General features: G+C 42.3%; 1 protein-coding gene across 4 annotated transcripts in view; it reads right to left on the reverse strand.

Moving 5' to 3' along the window:
• Nucleotides 1-19,455, reverse strand: part of EML1 (EMAP like 1) — a 199,531-nt gene that overhangs the window by 132,479 nt on the left and 47,597 nt on the right. For 2 of the 4 annotated variants that reach the window (XM_030213924.1, XM_030213923.1), the window contains exons 3-4: nucleotides 13,660-13,704; nucleotides 10,683-10,815 (exon numbers count right to left, since the gene is read on the reverse strand). In XM_030213924.1, the coding sequence (XP_030069784.1) occupies nucleotides 10,683-10,815; nucleotides 13,660-13,704 (178 nt within the window). The remainder of the gene's footprint in view (nucleotides 1-10,682; nucleotides 10,816-13,659; nucleotides 13,705-19,455) is intronic. The other 2 variants (XM_030213925.1, XM_030213926.1) reach the window with 1 other exon arrangement.

Raw genomic sequence — 19,455 nt, forward strand, 5'->3', positions numbered from 1 at the left:
GACTTCTGATTAGTAGGACTTCATTATAACAATACACTATTTCCAACTACAATCAAGCTAAGAACTAAAACTAGGATGGCAAGTACTAATGAACAAGAAACTATAACTAATGAGCCCTCACCTCAGAGTGGGTTTATTCAGGCTGTATGCACTGAGAAGAGTCACACACTTGCTAAACCCCATAAATGCAAAAAAGAAGCACAATGAAATGATAAAACATGAGGCCACTGCAAATATGAGCAATTCATAAGCAATATAAAAGAAAAACAGAAATGTTATACACAATATGACCAAACTAAGAAAGCATGTAGAAAATATAAAATGTTCCATTCCACATCAGTTTATCACTACCAATTATTTTACATCAAACTCCTACCTATCCAACAGAATGTTTAGATATCTATATGGAGAGATCTGCCATCTAGTCCATTTTAATGCAAACTATAAAATCAAAGGAGAGATGAAGGAAACGAGAACACATAACAAAAGAATTGCTGTTCTGGGTCAGCAATCAAGCTTAATTGTTAAGCCGAAAGCATAATTCTTACCACTTACACAACTGCATTAAAGAAATCAACGGCTCTCAGGTCCAGTCCAGGACTCCTGTACCTGAGGAACTCTGCTTCAGGACTCCCACACCCACCTATCCCTTACTCACCTAACTACCTCATTATCCTACTCACCCATTCAACTACCCTCCAATCCAATTAGTCAGTGGGTTACAGCAATACGATGGATGGAATAGTAGCGAATGGATGACGGAATTTCAGGGAAGAGTTCCTGTCTTGAGCAGCCTATTGCTTAGCTTGTTTTTTTTTTTTCATACTTGAAAATTTAAGTCTTGGGAAAGAAGTAGAGTCAAATTAATTCACATTTCTAGAGACAGTGTTAGCTTATGGCACTTTGCTACTCTGATCCCTAAACTGGGTACAGTGGTTCATCCTCCTCCTGCCCCACCCCCTCAAAACAAGATACCCAAGGGCAAGATACAGAAGAAAGGGGATGAGACAGGCAGGAGGAGTGAAAACAGAATAAAAACAGGGACAAGGAAGGGGTAAAAGAGAAGGAAAACAAAAGAGCGGAATGTGAGGGTAAGATAGTGTTCGAAATAGATGATGTAAAGCTGGTAGGTGAAAAAGGGGGCCCCGAGGACTGGAAAGTGAGGGGAGAAGAAGAAGAAAATATAGTCACATACCTGTAATGGATGTTCTCTGTGGATAGTGGGATTTTTCAGACACACAAGTGGTTTTATCACCATGTGACGGAACCAACGGGAGAAAGATATCAACAAGTCTCTGGAAGAGACTTTAGAACATACATGGAATTTCCTTCCACTGTACTGTATTCAAACATAATACAGTAGCTTGCACTCCTCAATTCACACCTAAGCAAAACTCAACTCAGGGCTGGGTGCCTAAAATATTCAAACAGGTATGCAACTATATTTTCTCCATAGATAGGAGATATTTCAGCCACACAAGTGGTGCCTCCCAAGCTAAAGGTTGTGACCATTTGCAGCACTAGTAAACAGAACCACGCATACGTGCAACATTCAGACATGTAAACTGAGTAACAAAGTGAATTGAAGGATGAGACAACGGCGAGTTGAAGCATCAAAGGCCAGAATTTAATACAGATTGAGCAAAAACAGAATCAGAGAAATGGGGTGATCCAAACAATAATGTCTTAAAAAAGTGAGTATTGAGGACTATGTAGTCACTTCACATTTAAATGAGCAGAGCAGAACATAGTAACATAGTAGATGATGGCAGAAAAAGACCTGCAAAAGCTCTTCTAAGATGTGCTCTAGTTGCTGCCAAAGCTCTTAAGTCACGTGCTGTGATACGTGGCACAGGATGGGGCTTTGCGTTTTTTTGTTATGAGCAAGCCAGCTACAATCCAAGAAGAAAGAGCTCTTTTTGAAACTGGAACTTTTTTCCATCTAGAATCTGATAAAAACAATTGAGAAGGCCGGTCATCAAATGCTGTCCTTTGCTTATAAACTTTTAGAACTCTTTTGCAATCTAAAGTGTGAAGCTGCTCCTCCTTGCTTGACTGGTGAGGAAGAGGAAAGAACATTGGCAAAACTAAAGGCTGATTCAAGTGAAACACGGAAGCAACTTTGGGTAAGATCTTGGGATGTGTCCTCAAAACAACTCTGCTATCCAGTATCTGTGTATAAGGTGGATAAAATACCAAAGTTTGAACTTCAGTGATGCGACAAGCAGATGCAAACATTTTATAATTGGATTTTTCGTTAAGGATTGGCCATTAATAAAATCATGGTAAACTGCCAAAGCAGCTAAATGAGTCCTTACCAAAGAAGTGGACAGTCCTGAGTTAGAAAGATGCAACAGATATTCAAGTAACTGTGAAAGATAACAGTTGTAAGGATTTTGAACCTTAGGTTTGCACCATTGAGAGAAACAATTCCATTTAAAAGTATAAGCTCTCCTTGAAGATTCTCTCCTGGCTGCCAAGAGGACATCAAGCACTCTTGGGGGGAAAGAAAAATCGTCGTCTTGTAGAAGCCATGCTGTGAGAGCAAGAGAAAGCAGGTTCAAATGAAGCAGCGTCCCACTGTTTTAGGTAATGAGGTCTTTGACTTAAGGAAGACGCTTTGGGGGTTGAATGGAGAGTCTGTGAAGATAAGGATACCAGGGTTGCCTCGGCCAGTCTGGGGCAATCAGAAGGATCTTTGGTTTGTCCCTCAAAATTTTCTAAATTGTTCTGGCTACCATAAGGAGAGGAGGAAAAGCATAAAGGAATTTTTGACTCCAGTCTATTGAGAAAGCATCCTCCAGAACCCTGTCTGAAGCTGGAATCTTGGAGCAAAACTGATGACAGTTTGTATTTGTGGAGGAGGCAAAGAGGTCTATCATGGATGGTCCCCAGAGTCAGAAAAGGCCTTGAGTAATTGTGTTCTTTAAGCACCATTCATAAGGTTGCAATTGACGACTTAGCTGGTCTGCAATGCTGTTCTGGGAGCCCAGAATATAAGTCGCTATGAGAAAAACATCCAGTTGCAATGCGAGTTCCCTGAGGCAAATTGATTCCTGGCAGAGACGTCAGGATCCCATCCCCCTCCCCATTTGTTGATATAAAACATAGTGACCAGATTGTCAGTCTGAACCAGAGTAACACAGTGAGCGAGGATGTGGCCGAATGTCTGTAAGGCATATCTGACAGCTCTGAGTTCTAATAAAGTTATGTGGTACGGTTGCTCTGTTGGAGACCATAATGCTTGTGTTTGAAAGTGTTCCACATAAGCTCCCTAGTCCAACTTTGATGCGTCTGTCATCAGTACTAGAGAAGGAACTGGAGGATAAAAGAATTTCCCTCTTGTAAGGTTGTCGAAATTGAATCACCAGTGCAGAGAATTTTTTTTTAGCTTTTGAGATAGCCTTCGCGAAACAAGATTCTTGGTCGTGAAAGGTTGAGTATGTTGATTCCAACGATCTTTGAGGAACCAATGTAAGTGTCTCATGTACAGCTGAGCCATAAACAATTGCCTGAATTGCAGAAGTTCGATCCACAGGAACAGTGGTGGTCAAACAGGGGGTCTAAAGAACTGGTGCAACTAACGGTGAGAACATCCACGGCAGAGCTGCATTAAATCCCAAGGAAATTCTGCTACTACTAGCTTGTTGTCCAAATATGGGAAAATTAGGATCCCTTGCTTCCTTAAGTAGGTTGCTACTTCTACAACTTTTGTGAAGACTCTGGGTGCCAATAAGAGCCCAAAGGGCAGCACTTTGAATTAAAAATATTCCTCAGATAGAATGAATCTTAAAAACAGCCTGTGTGCAAGGTATATTGGAATATGTAGGTAAGTATCCTTCAAGTCTATTGATGCTAGCCAACTGTCCTTGAGGTAAAATAGTGGCAAGATAGTTCATCTGAAATTTCTCTCTTGAGATGTCTGTTGAGGCCACAAAGATCCAGGATGGGTCTCACTTCTCCAGACTTCTTGGGTATGAGAAAGTATATGGAATAATAGCCTGCAGTTGACACTGGGTGAGGTAGATGTTCTATAGCTCGTGCTTGTAGAGGAGTGAAGATCTCCTCCCTAAGCCAGTTGAGATGGGAGTTTGGCACCCAAAAGAAAGCTATTGTTCATAGCATTGGAAGAGAAAGGAAGCTGAGACAATATCCTGACTTGATGATGCTTAATATCCATGCACTGGGAGTGATAAGCTCCCAGTTTGAAAGAAAATTTGTTAATTGACCTCCTACTGGGATGCATGATAAGGTCTAATTGTCAAAAGGCTGGTGAAGGCTTTAAAGAGTGCTGCTGGGAAGGTTTCTGCCGTTTCTGTCTTGTTTTAAGGTTGTTGCCTAGGGTGACGTGATTGTTTATAGGAAGAGTAGAGCCTGTTATACGAATTACACCTTTTGTAAATGTAATGGGATTTTTTTTAGATTGAAAGCCAGTATTGTATCTCCTTGAGGATGAATTCTACTGAAACTTGGCTCTTCTCCCAAGCCTTTAATACACAGGGTGACTGACTCTACACTCATTCTGCATCTAGACTAGCTTGCTACACACTGTAACTTAGATCAGTTCCTTATCTCTTGCTTACCTATACAACGAACTTGCCTTGAGTTTCACTAACCATCAAATTATCCCAACTGACTCTGTACCACGCATCTTGTTCCCATCATATATCTGCTCTCAGTCCCTCAGCTATATGGTAATCCATACTGTAGAACATCTTTATCTGAATTTCAGTGCTGTTAAATGTGTATATATTTTTTTTTATAATGTTTCATGGTAGTTCTATTATTAGGTTTCAATTTACTATTTTCAAGTTTACCTCATTTATTTTATTTATTTTTGATTATTTTACTATTGTTATGCTGTTAACAAAATTCTAAGTTTTATGTTAAACTGTACCTACTGTACACTGCCTAGGGTGAATCTCTTTATAAAGGCAGTTAATAAATCCCAAATCAATAAATTGTCTCTAGTGCAAGGAGCATCTGTGACTCTCTCAAACATCCTCACACAAGTTAGATGCTCTCAGCCAAGCCATGCACCTAGCTATTGCTATTACACTATCTCTAGCAGCTGTTTCATAGACATCATGGGCTGCTCTTATCATATGTTTTGAACAGTCTTCAAAGTCTTACAAAATTATGTCAAACTTTAGCTGAGTCCTTAACAACAGACAGTCATTTTTTTTATTTTATTTTTACAATTTTGACATTTCAGTACAAGATCACAATCTTGATTCACAAAAGTGTTTAACAATATCAAAATCAAAGAAGAAAAAAATTATTTATAAACAAATTCACACTCAAGTCCACAAGTAGGCAGATCCAAGTACCATAAAAGGAATTGGAAAGAAGAAAAAAAACATAGGTTATAAGCATGTAATATGAATAGATACTTTATATTTAAACTCCAACTGTTAGATTCGAGAATATAAAAGATGTCAAATGGGAAGGCTCAACAAAAATATACTTAGATAGATTAATTCTAACAATGCATTTGCAGGGAAATCTTAAATGAAATACTCCTCCCAATTGAAGAACAGCGGGTTTTAACAACAAGAAATCTTTACGTCTTTTTTGAGTCTCCTTTAAGATGTCTGGAAACAGATTTATTTTCAAGCCTAGAAAAAGGTTTTCCCAGTTCCTGAAAAATAACCGAAAAAGCCACTGCTTATCCGGAATAAGAACAACAGTGGCTACTAATGTAGCCGGTTGTACTTGTTCTGTCTCTGAGGTCTCCAAAAATGATGTTAAATCCAATGGTTCTTTTCTCTCAGTCTGAAGCGTACCTTTCGAAGGTATAAAGTAAACTTGACTAAATGGTGGTAAACTTTCTTCCGGGATTTCAAAAACTTCACGTAAATATCGCTTTAACATATCAATTGGTTTTGTCATTCTCCCTTTAGGAAAGTTTATAAATCTTAAGTTATTATTCCTGGTAAAGTTATCATATATTTCCATTTTCTTTTTTAAACTGGCAATTTCCTTTATCAATACTGTTTGTACATCTCCCAAATTTATTACAGTTTTTTCAAGCTTTTCTAACTTTTCATTTGATGTTTTTATATCCAATTCAGTTTTCAGGATTCTTTGTTCAATTATAGTAACTTTTTCAGAAATACAATTAGTTTTTAAGGTAATTGTTGATATAAACTGAGATATCAAGTCCCATAAAGAATCCAACGTTACCTCTGCTGGTTTCTTCAATATCATCGGAGGAATATCAACCAGGTCTTCTAAGGTTCTTTGCTGCTCCTTATCCTGTAATTACGTCGCCATCACAGCAGAACTGCTCACCTCGGGCAATTTTACTTGTCCGTAGCATTGCCCCTCGGATTGAGCTTGAGATTCAACCTCAGGAACTCCACTGTTCGGTAGAAGTCCTTTCGGTCCCTCGAGGGGAGAGCTAGTTAGCTGCGACTGCGGAGTACGATGATTAGGGCTGAAGGTGATATCTAAGCCCGAAGTCGCCGAAAGTCATTGGTTTTAAACAGCTGAGAACCTTATACATATACTACGTCATGGAGAAATAGTGAGCCGCTATATGAGCGTTTAATATACTATTTTGGAACACTTGTGTGCCAATGAGATCTAAGAATTTCTGGTCTATTAGAATGCGTTCTTGAGTTCTTATGTTTCCGTAGTGCAAATTCCATGACCGTGGAATTATGCAACAATTACAATTTTCCAAATCCCAAGACAGATTGCATTTTATATCTGGTTTCAGTTGACTGACAGGTACATCGAGAGGTATAAGATGTAGACCAAATTTCCTTATCAAGGTTTAGGAGCACTTCATGTAAAGGTATTTCCTAAGATACATCCACATATTGCAAGACACATGCAGTTGCTCTGGGATCAGGCGTAGCCTTAGAAGGAAGGTCTAAGTCTTTAGAAATCTTTTAGACACTTATAATAAGAGGTATCCCTGGTTCCTCATTTCCATCACCATACTCAGCACTTCCCACATCCTCATCTACCTTTCAATGACCCCTCAACAGTCCCAGCTCCTTTCATGTTACTCAAACCACTCCTGACATGCAGCCCCTCTCTTCCCTCTCTTACCACCTATCCAGCTTCCTATTTCACCCCCTTTTATCTCCCCTCCAGTCCCTTTTCCACATTCTCTCACCCCTTCCTTAGTCCCATGCCTTTCTCCACTCCCTCCCTCCCTCTCAACCCCTTCCTAGCTCCTCTAGATCCTTTAAAATCTCTCTCCATCCCTCCCTCCAGATGCTCTTCTCATTTCTAGAGACTTTCACTTCACACTTTTATTCACTTCAGATGTTACTGCCTTTTTTCCTCCCTCTTCCTTTGACATCGGCTCCCTTCTTCCATCCTCACACTCCTTCCTCCTCCTCAAACACCCCCTCCTTCTACAAGCTCTTCCCTCTAATGCTTATAGCATCGGAATGAGAACCAGGGTCTACATCCCACTGACACTTAATCCTCTATAGCCTTAGCTACAAACTTTAACTATAAGCTCTAAGGGGCAGAAAAATATCTACTGTATCTAAATGTAGCTCACCTTAAGCTACTATGGAAAAGGAATAAGCTAAATTCAAAATCCCAGTCCCTTCTCACCCTGTTCTTGTTAATATTCTTCCCTACTCCTCACTCCCAGTTCTCTCTCCATTTGCAATTTTTACTTCTCATCTTATCCGTCCCAGGCTCCTTCTCCTTACCCACTCCTTCCTTCCCTCTGCTTTTCCATTCTCCTTCTGCTGTGGCTGAGTGGGTTGCAGTTACCTTGGGCACAATCCATCTCCTTACTGTGCACCCCACAGGCCTGCAGCAGATTTGTTGAATCAGGCATCATCTTCTGCTATTGCAGAGCCAGTCTAATGATAAACGGATGTGAGATTCTGTGACTCTTACCATGACTTGGCCCTGTGGCAGCAGAAGATGTTGTCCGATTCAACACTTTTCCTGCTGCCATCTTTGGAGGGAGCTGCAGTAAGGAATAGAATCAGACCAAGGAAGCAAGTACACAGATTGAAGTTAGTATAGAGGCATAGGCGCCCCGTATAAGAGGCTTGGGGAGGCTAAGCCTCCCCAGCCCAATCGTGGACGTCCGACTTCCCTGCTGCCCTCACAAGCGCAGCGCTTTTGCGAGGCAGCTCTGGCTCTCCCTCCTTCCTTCCTTGGTTTCCGCTCTGGCTCCCCGATCAGCAGCCCCCCCCCCCCCCCCCCCCCGCGTTTTAACCTTTACTCTCCGACGTGGCAGCGATGTCAATCAATGAAGAAGGCACAACAGACTCGCTTCCAGCTTCTCTCTTCACACAGTGTCCCGCCCTCGCGGGAACAGGAAATGCATCATTGCTGACCTCTGAAGACGGGAGCTGTTCCTCAAAATGCAGAGTGGAAGAAACCAAAGAAATGAGCTCCTGCAAATCCCCTTTATGAAAAACTCTAGCAACAGAAGGATCCTCTCCTTGAGTAAAAGGTACTGCCTCAGAATCACCAGGAAATTGATCTTCCCAAAAATCCTCTGCTAAACCCTCCTCTTCTTCTCAGAAGGGCATATCTTGATCCTGGTCAGAGAAGTCTTCTGCCTCTGAAGAACAGGCTCTAAGCTTCTTTGCAGAAGGAATCGCCTTAGAAGACTACCTAGAAGGCCCTGATGCAGAACCAGCCTGCTTTAACAAAAAGGCCAGGTACATCTGGAGGACAAACTCAGGAGGAAAACCGCCCTCCTGAGTCCCTCCCGATTGTACCAGGGACCCTGCCTCAGTGTCCGCTAGAACCCCTAAGGGCTGAGCAGAAGGAACTGCCGGCGCTGGAGTCAAAATGGCAGCCTTTCGCGCCACTTTCTGGGCACCCATATCAAGAATAGCAGCTGAAGCTTCTGATACTGCAGTGGACCACGACAACGAAGCAACCGGCAGAACCACCGACAAAGGCAGAGGCCCCGCTGAATCCTCAATTGCTGTACAATATTTGCATGTTCCGGCAGCACCCAAACCTCGGCGCTGACAGACCGTACATCTCTTCAACTTCTCCGCCATAGCGGAGCTCTTAACGGGACTCACGCCTTTTTTTTTTTTAAACAAAGCGCCCCCAAAATCAGAATCGGAACTGTACTAAAACTTCCCTGAAAAACTAAATAAAACTCCCAGCTGCTCGTTAGACGTTGGGGCAGGGGGGAAAAAAAAAAGTCACTTTTTTTTTTAAAAGAAAGAACAGGCAGCTTGATCCAGAGCGATACAATTGATGTAGACAAACGGAGCTGGCTGCTAGTCAATTGTATGAGGAAAATCCTTTTTTTTTTTTTTATATAAACAAAACGTGGCTGCCTCTCCCAAAGGCAAACACCTTTCACCCGAAAGGGTAGCCCTTCCAAAATAAATAAAGGGAGATGGGGAGGAAGGGGGGGAGGGACTCGGGACACCTGAGTATAATACCCCAGAGGCTGAAAAAGCAAATTAATACCTGTCAAGCCTCCAAACAGATTTCCCAGGCACAGAAAGAAAATAAATTAAATTACTTTAGTGTAATATAAAACAACTAGAGAAGAAAAGAAAGAGACTAATGGGCTCGCTTCCTACCTGCTGGAGACTGAGAAAATACTGAGGCTAGGGTCATGTGGCCAGGGCTCTCATTGGCTCTCTAGTCTCAGAATTTTTTCAGTCTCCATCTACTAGTAGGCGTACACAACCCATCAGTCCAATCCTGGTCCGGTCCGGAGGGATGCTAAGGAACATCCTATTTTCTCTATCTTGCATTTTATAAGCATGCTTACCATAAAACACAGGCAACTAAGAAAAGTGAGTCCTTACTCTAATATCTAAAGACTAGTATCTGATTCTGTCAGACAATGCTATGAATTCACTAACCTGACAAGCATCACACAACATCAGCAGACGCTACTTTGATTTTAAGACTGCATTAGTTCATTGGTAAGTGATTAGGCAGTGTCCATTTCCTAGGCAAGGCTGGAACCTGTTTGAACTGATTTAACAAGAGCTATTACATCAGCCTCAGGTTGAACTTTCATTTTAGGAAGAAATTATATAACATAACTCAGACAGAAGAGATTACCCAGTGTACCTGAATGTAACTCAACTTAAGCTACTACTGAAAAAGGTGTGAGCAAAATCCAAATAAATCCAAAGTAAGTACGTGAATGGTGACTCATTATGATACACAATGGGACGGGATAATGCGGCAGTCAGGGGACTTTTTTCAAAGCTGCGGGAGGGCTAACGCGTAGGTAGCGAGCATAAAATTGGCACTACTGCCGGGGTAGCACGTGCACCTGGCGGTAAATTCCAAGTTTCGTGCGTGCCGAATCCCGCAATACAAAATATTTTTCTATTTTCTACTGGGGGGGAGGCATTCCCTGTGGTAACTGGCAGTGCGGCCATGTTGGAGCACACTGCATGGTTACCGTGCAGGAAGCGCGTGAGCCCTTACCGCTAAGTCAATGACTGGTGGTAAGGGCTCAAGCCGTAAATAGGTGCGTGCTTGTTTTAATTTTTGTGCACACCCATTTCCCAGCCTATTAAAAAATGGCCTTCTCCCAGCCACGGTAAAAAGTGGGCCGGCGCGCATCCAAAAGATGCACTCACACTATCACAGGCCACTTTTTACCGTGGCTTTGTAAAAGGACCTCTCACTGAATATAGAGCATACAAATCTTTAGCCTACGTCATTTAGGTTATAGTTTGCAATTTTTGTCCTACCTTTTTATTCCAGGTGAAATAGTTTCTTTTCTGGTCCCTGAGGGAGAAGGTGAGGAACCACCTGGCTTCTTTGGCAGTACGGTTCCATTGTTAACAGTAGTTCTTAAAGGCAATGTTTGCAGCAAAGGTCTTGCTGCAAAACATAGAAAAAAACAACAAAAGTCACAGCAATCAGTGAAAAGGGACAGTTTTACAGTCTAGTCAGAAGTACCAGAACTACCTATTCAACTCCAGGCCACAATTTCTCTGACAAGCCAAATTCAATGTGCTTTAGATTTATGATTTAAACTAGAAATGTTATGTTTCAAAATGTAAATTACATTAGAATCATTTCAGAGATTTGAAAATGATCATAACTTCTTATCTTTAGCAACATGAATCTCTTTTGTAAAGGCAGTTAATAAAGCCCAATAAATAAATAATAAAACATGATTTTTCCCAAGCCGAGTGCAGTTGAAGTACTATTACACAAACATTTCTAGATGTCCCCACAGCAGCACTCAGCATGATCCACACTGGATTTCTCAAGTTGGCCAGCATTAGGCACATTGACAAAGCAAACTATCCCAACTTATATTTGTAAGTTGTTATCTTTATCTTTTTTCCTGCAACAATTTAACAAACTATTTTTATTCAGAAATTATATTTGTAATAATTGTTATTTCTGTTTACAATTTATGTGGAATCCACTTTGATCCTATTTGTTAGGAGTTGGCAAAACAGAAATAACTTTTCATATATATCATATCATATGCCAGATACCTAGTGGCTAATACAGACATGTCCTCATACAGCTTCCAGAAGGAACTGCAAGCTCAACCAGAGGCTGCCACAATTGGGCGTGATAAGGAAGAGGAACCCTAGGCAGCTAAGAATGATGCCTCATGGCACCTTAACTTGATTAGAAATAATCTAATTGGAAGTCTAATAGGACCATACAGAAACAAAGGTCAAAAAATAGACTTTCCTCCCCTCAACATTCTGCCACCCAGTTACTGATATCTTGTTAATTCTCATTATATTCCAGGTTTTACAAAATAAATTATGTAGAGTTAATTTACAACCAGAGCAAGAAAGAACAAAAAACAACCCAATTGTGAGCATTTTTTAAAAATATTCTCTTCTATACTATAGACCATAACTCAGTGATCGCCTTTGCTCTTTCATGAAATTTTGAATGAAATCAAAAGTTGTACAGTTAGTCCACAAATGCAGCAAGGTATATCCCATGCAGGCAGGTAGTGTAGTACTTTACCCCATAAGTTGTCAAAATGATTATCCAGGTAAATGATACCACTCAATAGCCAAACAAGGAGAATGCATTTACTGGATAGCTTATGAATAAAAGATTACAGCAGTGGCACTGCCAGCATCAGGTTACTGGCCTGAGAAAGCATCAGGTACTTGTGTTGATGAAAAGATCCTGTGGATGGCCAGTTTCAGCATTTGATGAAGCATGTGGATTATATGGATTTCAAATTATTTGCACTACTGACAAGTGTGAGCAAGTTGCTAAGTCACACTAATATTCCTACCACCCACTTAATGCAAATATTTTTACTAAACACTTACAACAAGCATCTTCATATATGAAGATATAAAAGAAATGTTTGGTAGCCAATATAACACCTTCTGCCAACCCTGATCTCCCATGGAGGGGATTTGTGCTCGGAAAACAGACACAAATCTGCCAATTTGACCACCAACTGATAACATTTGAATTGGGCTCGTGGCATTTCAGCCTCTACCTAGGATTTAATATTCTCTATTAAATGGAATCAAATAGAGATTACAGTGTTTAGCAATGTTCTGTGCTTACTGGAACCAGTTCCTCAGAGAATGATATTTCATGTTCTGAGCCTAGGAACCACCAACAAACCAAGGCGTTTTTGTTTAAAAAAAAAAAAAATTCAAGAAAAAGAAGTCACAATTCAGTCTGATAACCATCAAAGCAAGATAACATGAATAACTCATAAGCATTTGCAAACTCATGCTAATGCATATATTACAGTCTAAGGGCCCAATCTAAACCTTAACACACCCTGTGTATACAGTTGATGTAAATATGCTAGACAAGCCCAAAACTGCCAATCCAACCGATCAAGCAGGCTGCATATTACCAGGTGCCAAGCTTAAAATCAGATCCCCAAAAGTTTTTGTAAGGTGAGCAAGACCACATCATAAACCAACAGCAAACTGGAAGCAGTGGGATATAAAGACCGATCTTTAAAAACCCAGTATACTAGCTACTTAAAATATACTAAAGCTTCAAATTATCCAATCAAAATTACTAGAGCATATTTTCCTAATTAATGGTATGCCCCATAATTTCCAATAGATTTTAAAGAAGAACTGTAAATAACCCAGAATTTAAGGCTGAAAACTAACTGTAATTAGTACAAAATGAAGTATGTTACTATAAAAATAACTTCATTTTTTTTATATATATAAAATGAACTTGACTTCTCATAGCTATTCCATGACTGCATCCTGTCATGAGCAACAGAACAATTTATGACAGCGCACAAGCTTTTAATAAACTGTAGGCATGCTCTGATAGCGCACTGCACTTGTTTAAAATTTTACTACTAAAGTTCCTTATTTACTGGATATGCTCAATGCTACATAGAGAGTAATCAGCCTTCAGTAATACTTTATAGCAGTGCTGGTTGTCTGCCAGATTGCCAACCTGGAGCTTCTTGAACTTGTGGGGTTTTTTTATCCCAATGAAGCTGAAATGAAAGCTAAAGTCTGCCACTGAATTTTTTTTTTTGTATTTTAAAGAAAATCACCACTGCTTCTCAGTTGTCATGTAGAATAATAGTCTACTCCATAGTTCTTTTAGCTTTAGTCACACAACATCTGTTAAGCGTACTGTTAGCAATGGAAACTTGATCAAACCCATGCCAGCACCCCTGTTAATTGGAAGTAAGCACTACTGCTTGGAAGTGATTGACAATTCATTACAGCTGCTTACCTGGACCTTGTTTATCACCGTCTGCTTTTTTAGACATGCTCTGATCTATGGATTAATACTCAGTATTAAAATTACAACAGAATACATTTCAAATTTGGCATGAAGTAAATTCAGTAAGAGTTAAACTATCTGCAGAGGTGCAAATTCAACAGGACTTTGGTACCAAATTTTCAAAGATCACAAGTACACATTTTCATTTTGAATATTGCCTATGGGTGCAAAGCATCCAAGGACTTTTTTGCCTGCTATTTTAGGTGTCTAAAGAAAGTAACAGGCTTCTAGGTACAAATGAATGTATTTATTTAAAGCACCAGCTGTAAAAGGCCCCAATGTTCATTTAAGTATCGAAAGACTTGACACGGAGCTGTGTTTCGGCATATAAATGCCTACATCAGGAGTTATGCAATCTTATTAAATCCTTCCCTATCCGTGGACGTTAAAGGACTTAAGAGAAAGCAATAAATACCACAGAAACTGTAGAATGTGTTAGCCAAACTGTTGAGGCCTGGATTCTGGGCAACAGCTGCACAGATAAACAGGAACAGGAAGGAAGCAGCAAGAATGAGTGCTGTGTCCGCCTCCGAGACATCCCTGGGTGCTTCAGCTTCTCCCGCTGTTCCTGTTCATCTTTAATAAAGATGGATTTGGGGGGGAAGAAAGCTTTACTTTGACAAGGAAAATTCTTCACATATATGTAGCTAAACCAACATGTTTTACTCATCATGATTCCTAACCAACATAGGTATTTTTGATGTGGCTCCTAACTGGTGGACTGGGCATGACCGGTAAAGAGATGATAGTGGAAAGTAAGGAAAGCAAGGAATGAAGTCATTAACTATTTTCTTATTTCCAAATTAATCCAGCTGCAATGCCTCTTTCTAAAAAGGACACTGGTCAAAGAATTAGAGCTTCATTAGTGCAGAGTAAGGGTTGCCTTTGTATTCAAGGTAAGTCAGAAATATTCTGTGAGCAGAAGGCTCCACTTCTTTAACTTATAATCATTAGGTTGGACTATATACTTGGTGAAGCAACCAGGTTTGAGAGCTTTTTTGAATTTTTTAAATGATGGTTCTGCAGGGATTGAAAGTGGCATAGAATTCCATAGAAATGGGCTACAAAAAAGAAAGCCTTATGCCTAGTAGATTCCAGTTGACTGAAACGGGAACTAGGGAGACATAACTGGTGATCGTTTAATGACGGAGACATGGCGAGGTGTAAGGGACAGTAATATTTCCTAAGTAAGAAGGACGACCCATGCAATAAGCTTTGAAAGCAAGAGAGAGCATCCTTAAAACAATTTTTTGCTCAACAGGAAGACAAAGAAATTTCTTAAAGAATGATGTAACACGATCATATTTTCGAGCGTGATGAAGCAATTTGATAGAAGTGTTCTGAAGTCTGAAGTTTCTTAACAATAGTCAAGTCTAGTAATAAAGAGAGACCAGTCCTGGCTTTGAATATCTGGGAATAACACTATCGGCAGTGAGGAAAACACACAGCACTGATGGCTGAATATTGATTCACCTAGTTTTTAGGTGGGTTACAAATGAGCAATAAATAAATAGTTCTGCAAGTCTGATGACATGGTTAAGAACAGAAGAGTAGAATTAAAAATTAGTGATATATTTTCCATAAATAAAAGATATATAATAATAATAAAAATTTATAACCCGCTATATCTGTAAAAGTCTAAGCGGGGAACAAATCACAAAGTATTAAAAAACATAACAATAAGAACAATTTCATCACTTAAAAAAACTATACAAAAACATTTTTTGCTACATAACTCTTAAAATAAAATTTTACATGTTATTAAAAATAAAACAATAACATACTTCAAAGGAACCAAAGGCCTGAGAAAATAAATACGTTTTTAAAGTTGTTTAAACTGATCTAAATTCTGTATTAAACGAAGTTCAATGGGCAATGCATTCCATAATTTCGGACCTTTGATGTAAAAAATAGAAGATCTACATTCTTCCAAATAGACCTGATGAAATGAAGGCACATCAAGTAACTTTCTGAGACGATCTCAAAAATCGAGCAGGTTGGTTAACACCTTAGAGTGGCACTGAGAGTTGGGGAAATGTTACATTCAATATTTTAAAAGCTAACAATAAAATTTTAATCTCAATCCGATATTTTACACGGCGCCAATGCAGCGATTTCAAAATTGGTGTAACATAATCATAGTGTGAACCTCCTTTAATCACTCTAGCTATGGAATTTTGAACAACTTGCAGTGACTTCAACATATTACTGGTAATTCCCATTAACCCCATTACAGTAATCTAACAATTGGTAAACTACAGACTGGACAGTTTTACAAAAGTTTTCAACAGAAACCATTGATCTAAAGCGAATGCTACATACCTGTAGAAGGTATTCTCTGAGGACAGCAGGCTGATTGTTCTCACTGATGGGTGACGTCCACGGCAGCCCCTCCAATCGGAAACTTCACTAGCAAAGTCCTTTGCTAGCCCTCGCGCGCCCGCGCGCACCGCGCATGCGCGGCCGTCTTCCCGCCCGAAACCGGCTCGAGCCGGCCAGTCCAGTATGTAGCAAGACAATACACTTCAAGGGAAGACACAACTCCAAAGGGGAGGCGGGCGGGTTTGTGAGAACAATCAGCCTGCTGTCCTCGGAGAATACCTTCTACAGGTATGTAGCATTCGCTTTCTCCGAGGACAAGCAGGCTGCTTGTTCTCACTGATGGGGTATCCCTAGCCCCCAGGCTCACTCCAAACAAGAACCATGGTCAATTGGACCTCGCAACGGCGAGGACATAACTGAGATTGACCTAAAAAATTTACCAACTAACTGAGAGTGGAGCCTGGAACAGAACAAACAGGGCCCTCGGGGGGTGGAGTTGGATCCTAAAGCCCAAACAGGTTCTGAAGAACTGACTGCCCGAACCGACTGTCGCGTCGGGTATCCTGCTGCAGGCAGTAATGAGATGTGAATGTGTGGACAGATGACCACGTCGCAGCTTTGCAAATTTCTTCAATGGAGGCTGACTTCAAGTGGGCTACCGACGCAGCCATGGCTCTGACATTATGAGCCGTGACATGACCCTCAAGAGCCAGCCCCGCCTGGGCGTAAGTGAAGGAAATGCAATCTGCTAGCCAATTGGATATGGTGCGTTTCCCTACAGCCACTCCCCTCCTATTGGGGTCAAAAGAAACAAACAATTGGGCGGACTGTCTGGTGGGCTGTGTCCGCTCCAGGTAGAAGGCCAATGCTCTCTTGCAGTCCAATGTGTGCAGCTGACGTTCAGCAGGGCAGGAATGAGGACGGGGAAAGAATGTTGGCAAGACAATTGACTGGTTCAGATGGAACTCCGACACGACCTTTGGCAGAAACTTAGGGTGAGTGCGGAGGACTACTCTGTTGTGATGAAATTTGGTGTAAGGGGCCTGGGCTACCAGGGCCTGAAGCTCGCTGACTCTACGAGCCGAAGTAACTGCCACCAAGAAAATGACCTTCCAGGTCAAGTACTTCGGATGGCAGGAATTCAGTGGCTCAAAAGGAGGTTTCATCAGCTGGGTGAGAACGACATTGAGATCCCATGACACTGTAGGAGGCTTGACAGGGGGCTTTGACAAAAGCAAACCTCTCATGAAGCGAACAACTAAAGGCTGTCCTGAGATCGGCTTACCTTCCACTTGGTAATGGTATGCACTGATTGCACTAAGGTGAACCCTTACGGAGTTGGTCTTGAGACCAGACTCAGACAAGTGCAGAAGGTATTCAAGCAGGGTCTGTGTAGGACAAGAGCGAGGATCTAGGGCCTTGCTGTCACACCAGACGGCAAACCTCCTCCAATGAAAGAAGTAACTTCTCTTAGTGGAGTCTTTCCTGGAAGCAAGCAAGATGCGGGAGACACCCTCTGGCAGACCCAAAGAGGCAAAGTCTACGCCCTCAACATCCAGGCCGTGAGAGCCAGGGACTGGAGGTTGGGATGCAGAAGAGCCCCGTCGTCCTGCGTGATGAGGGTCGGAAAACACTCCAATCTCCACGGTTCTTCGGAGGATAACTCCAGAAGAAGAGGGAACCAGATCTGACGCGGCCAAAAGGGAGCAATCAGAATCATGGTGCCTCGGTCTTGCTTGAGTTTCAACAAAGTCTTCCCCACCAGAGGTATGGGAGGATAAGCATACAGCAGACCTTCCCCCCAATCCAGGAGGAAGGCATCCGACGCCAGTCTGCCGTGGGCCTGAAGCCTGGAACAGAACTGAGGGACCTTGTGGTTCACTTGAGATGCGAAGAGATCCACCAGGGGGGTGCCCCACGCCTGGAAGATCTGTCGCACCACACGGGAATTGAGCGACCACTCGTGAGGTTGCATAATCCTGCTCAACCTGTCGGCCAGACTGTTGTTTACGCCTGCCAGATATGTGGCTTGGAGCACCATGCCCTGACGGCGAGCCCAGAGCCACATGCTGACGGCTTCCTGACACAGGGGGCGAGATCCGGTGCCCCCCTGCTTGTTGACATAGTACATGGCAACCTGATTGTCTGTCTGAATTTGGATAATTTGGTGGGACAGTCGATCTCTGAAAGCCTTCAGAGCGTTCCAGATCGCTCGCAACTCCAGAAGATTGATCTGTAGATCGCGTTCTTGGAGGGACCAACTTCCTTGGGTGTGAAGCCCATCGACATGAGCTCCCCATCCCAGGAGAGACGCATCCGTGGTCAGCACTTTTTGAGGCTGAGGAATTTGGAAGGGACGTCCCAGAGTCAAATTGGAGCAAATCGTCCACCAAAACAGGGATTCGAGAAAACTCGTGGACAGGTGGATCACGTCCTCTAGACCCCCAGCGGCCTGATACCACTGGGAGGCTAGGGTCCATTGAGCAGATCTCATGTGAAGGCGGGCCATGGGAGTCACATGAACTGTGGAGGCCATGTGGCCCAGCAATCTCAACATCTGCCGAGCTGTGATCTGCTGGGACGCTCGCACCCGCGAGACGAGGGACAACAAGTTGTTGGCCCTCGTCTCTGGGAGATAGGCGCGAGCCGTCCGAGAATCCAGCAGGGCTCCGATGAATTCGAGTTTCTGCACTGGGAGAAGATGGGACTTTGGGTAATTTATCACAAACCCCAGTAGCTCCAGGAGGCGAATAGTCATCTGCATGGACTGCAGGGCTCCTGCCTCGGATGTGTTCTTCACCAGCCAATCGTCGAGATATGGGAACACGTGCACCCCCAGCCTGCGAAGCGCCGCTGCTACCACAGCTAGGCACTTTGTGAACACCCTGGGCGCGGAGGCGAGCCCAAAGGGTAGCACACAGTACTGGAAGTGGCGTGTGCCCAGCTGAAATCGCAGATACTGTCTGTGAGCTGGCAGTATCGGGATGTGTGTGTAGGCATCCTTCAAGTCCAGAGAGCATAGCCAATCGTTTTGCTGAATCATGGGGAGAAGGGTGCCCAGGGAAAGCATCCTGAACTTTTCTTTTACGAGATATTTGTTCAGGTCCCTTAGGTCTAGGATGGGACGCATCCCCCCTGTTTTCTTTTCCACAAGGAAGTACCTGGAATAGAATCCCAGCCCTTCTTGCCCGGATGGCACGGGCTCGACCGCATTGGCGCTGAGAAGGGCGGAGAGTTCCTCTGCAAGTACCTGCTTGTGCTGGAAGCTGTAGGACTGAGCTCCCGGAGGACAATTTGGAGGTTTTGAGGCCAAATTGAGGGTGTATCCTTGCCGGACTATTTGGAGAACCCACTGATCGGAGGTTATGAGAGGCCACCTTTGGTGAAAAGCTTTCAACCTCCCTCCGACAGGCAGGTCGCCCG

This window comes from Microcaecilia unicolor, chromosome 9, assembly GCF_901765095.1.
Source record: "Microcaecilia unicolor chromosome 9, aMicUni1.1, whole genome shotgun sequence".
In the NCBI taxonomy this organism is placed as follows: domain Eukaryota; kingdom Metazoa; phylum Chordata; class Amphibia; order Gymnophiona; family Siphonopidae; genus Microcaecilia; species Microcaecilia unicolor.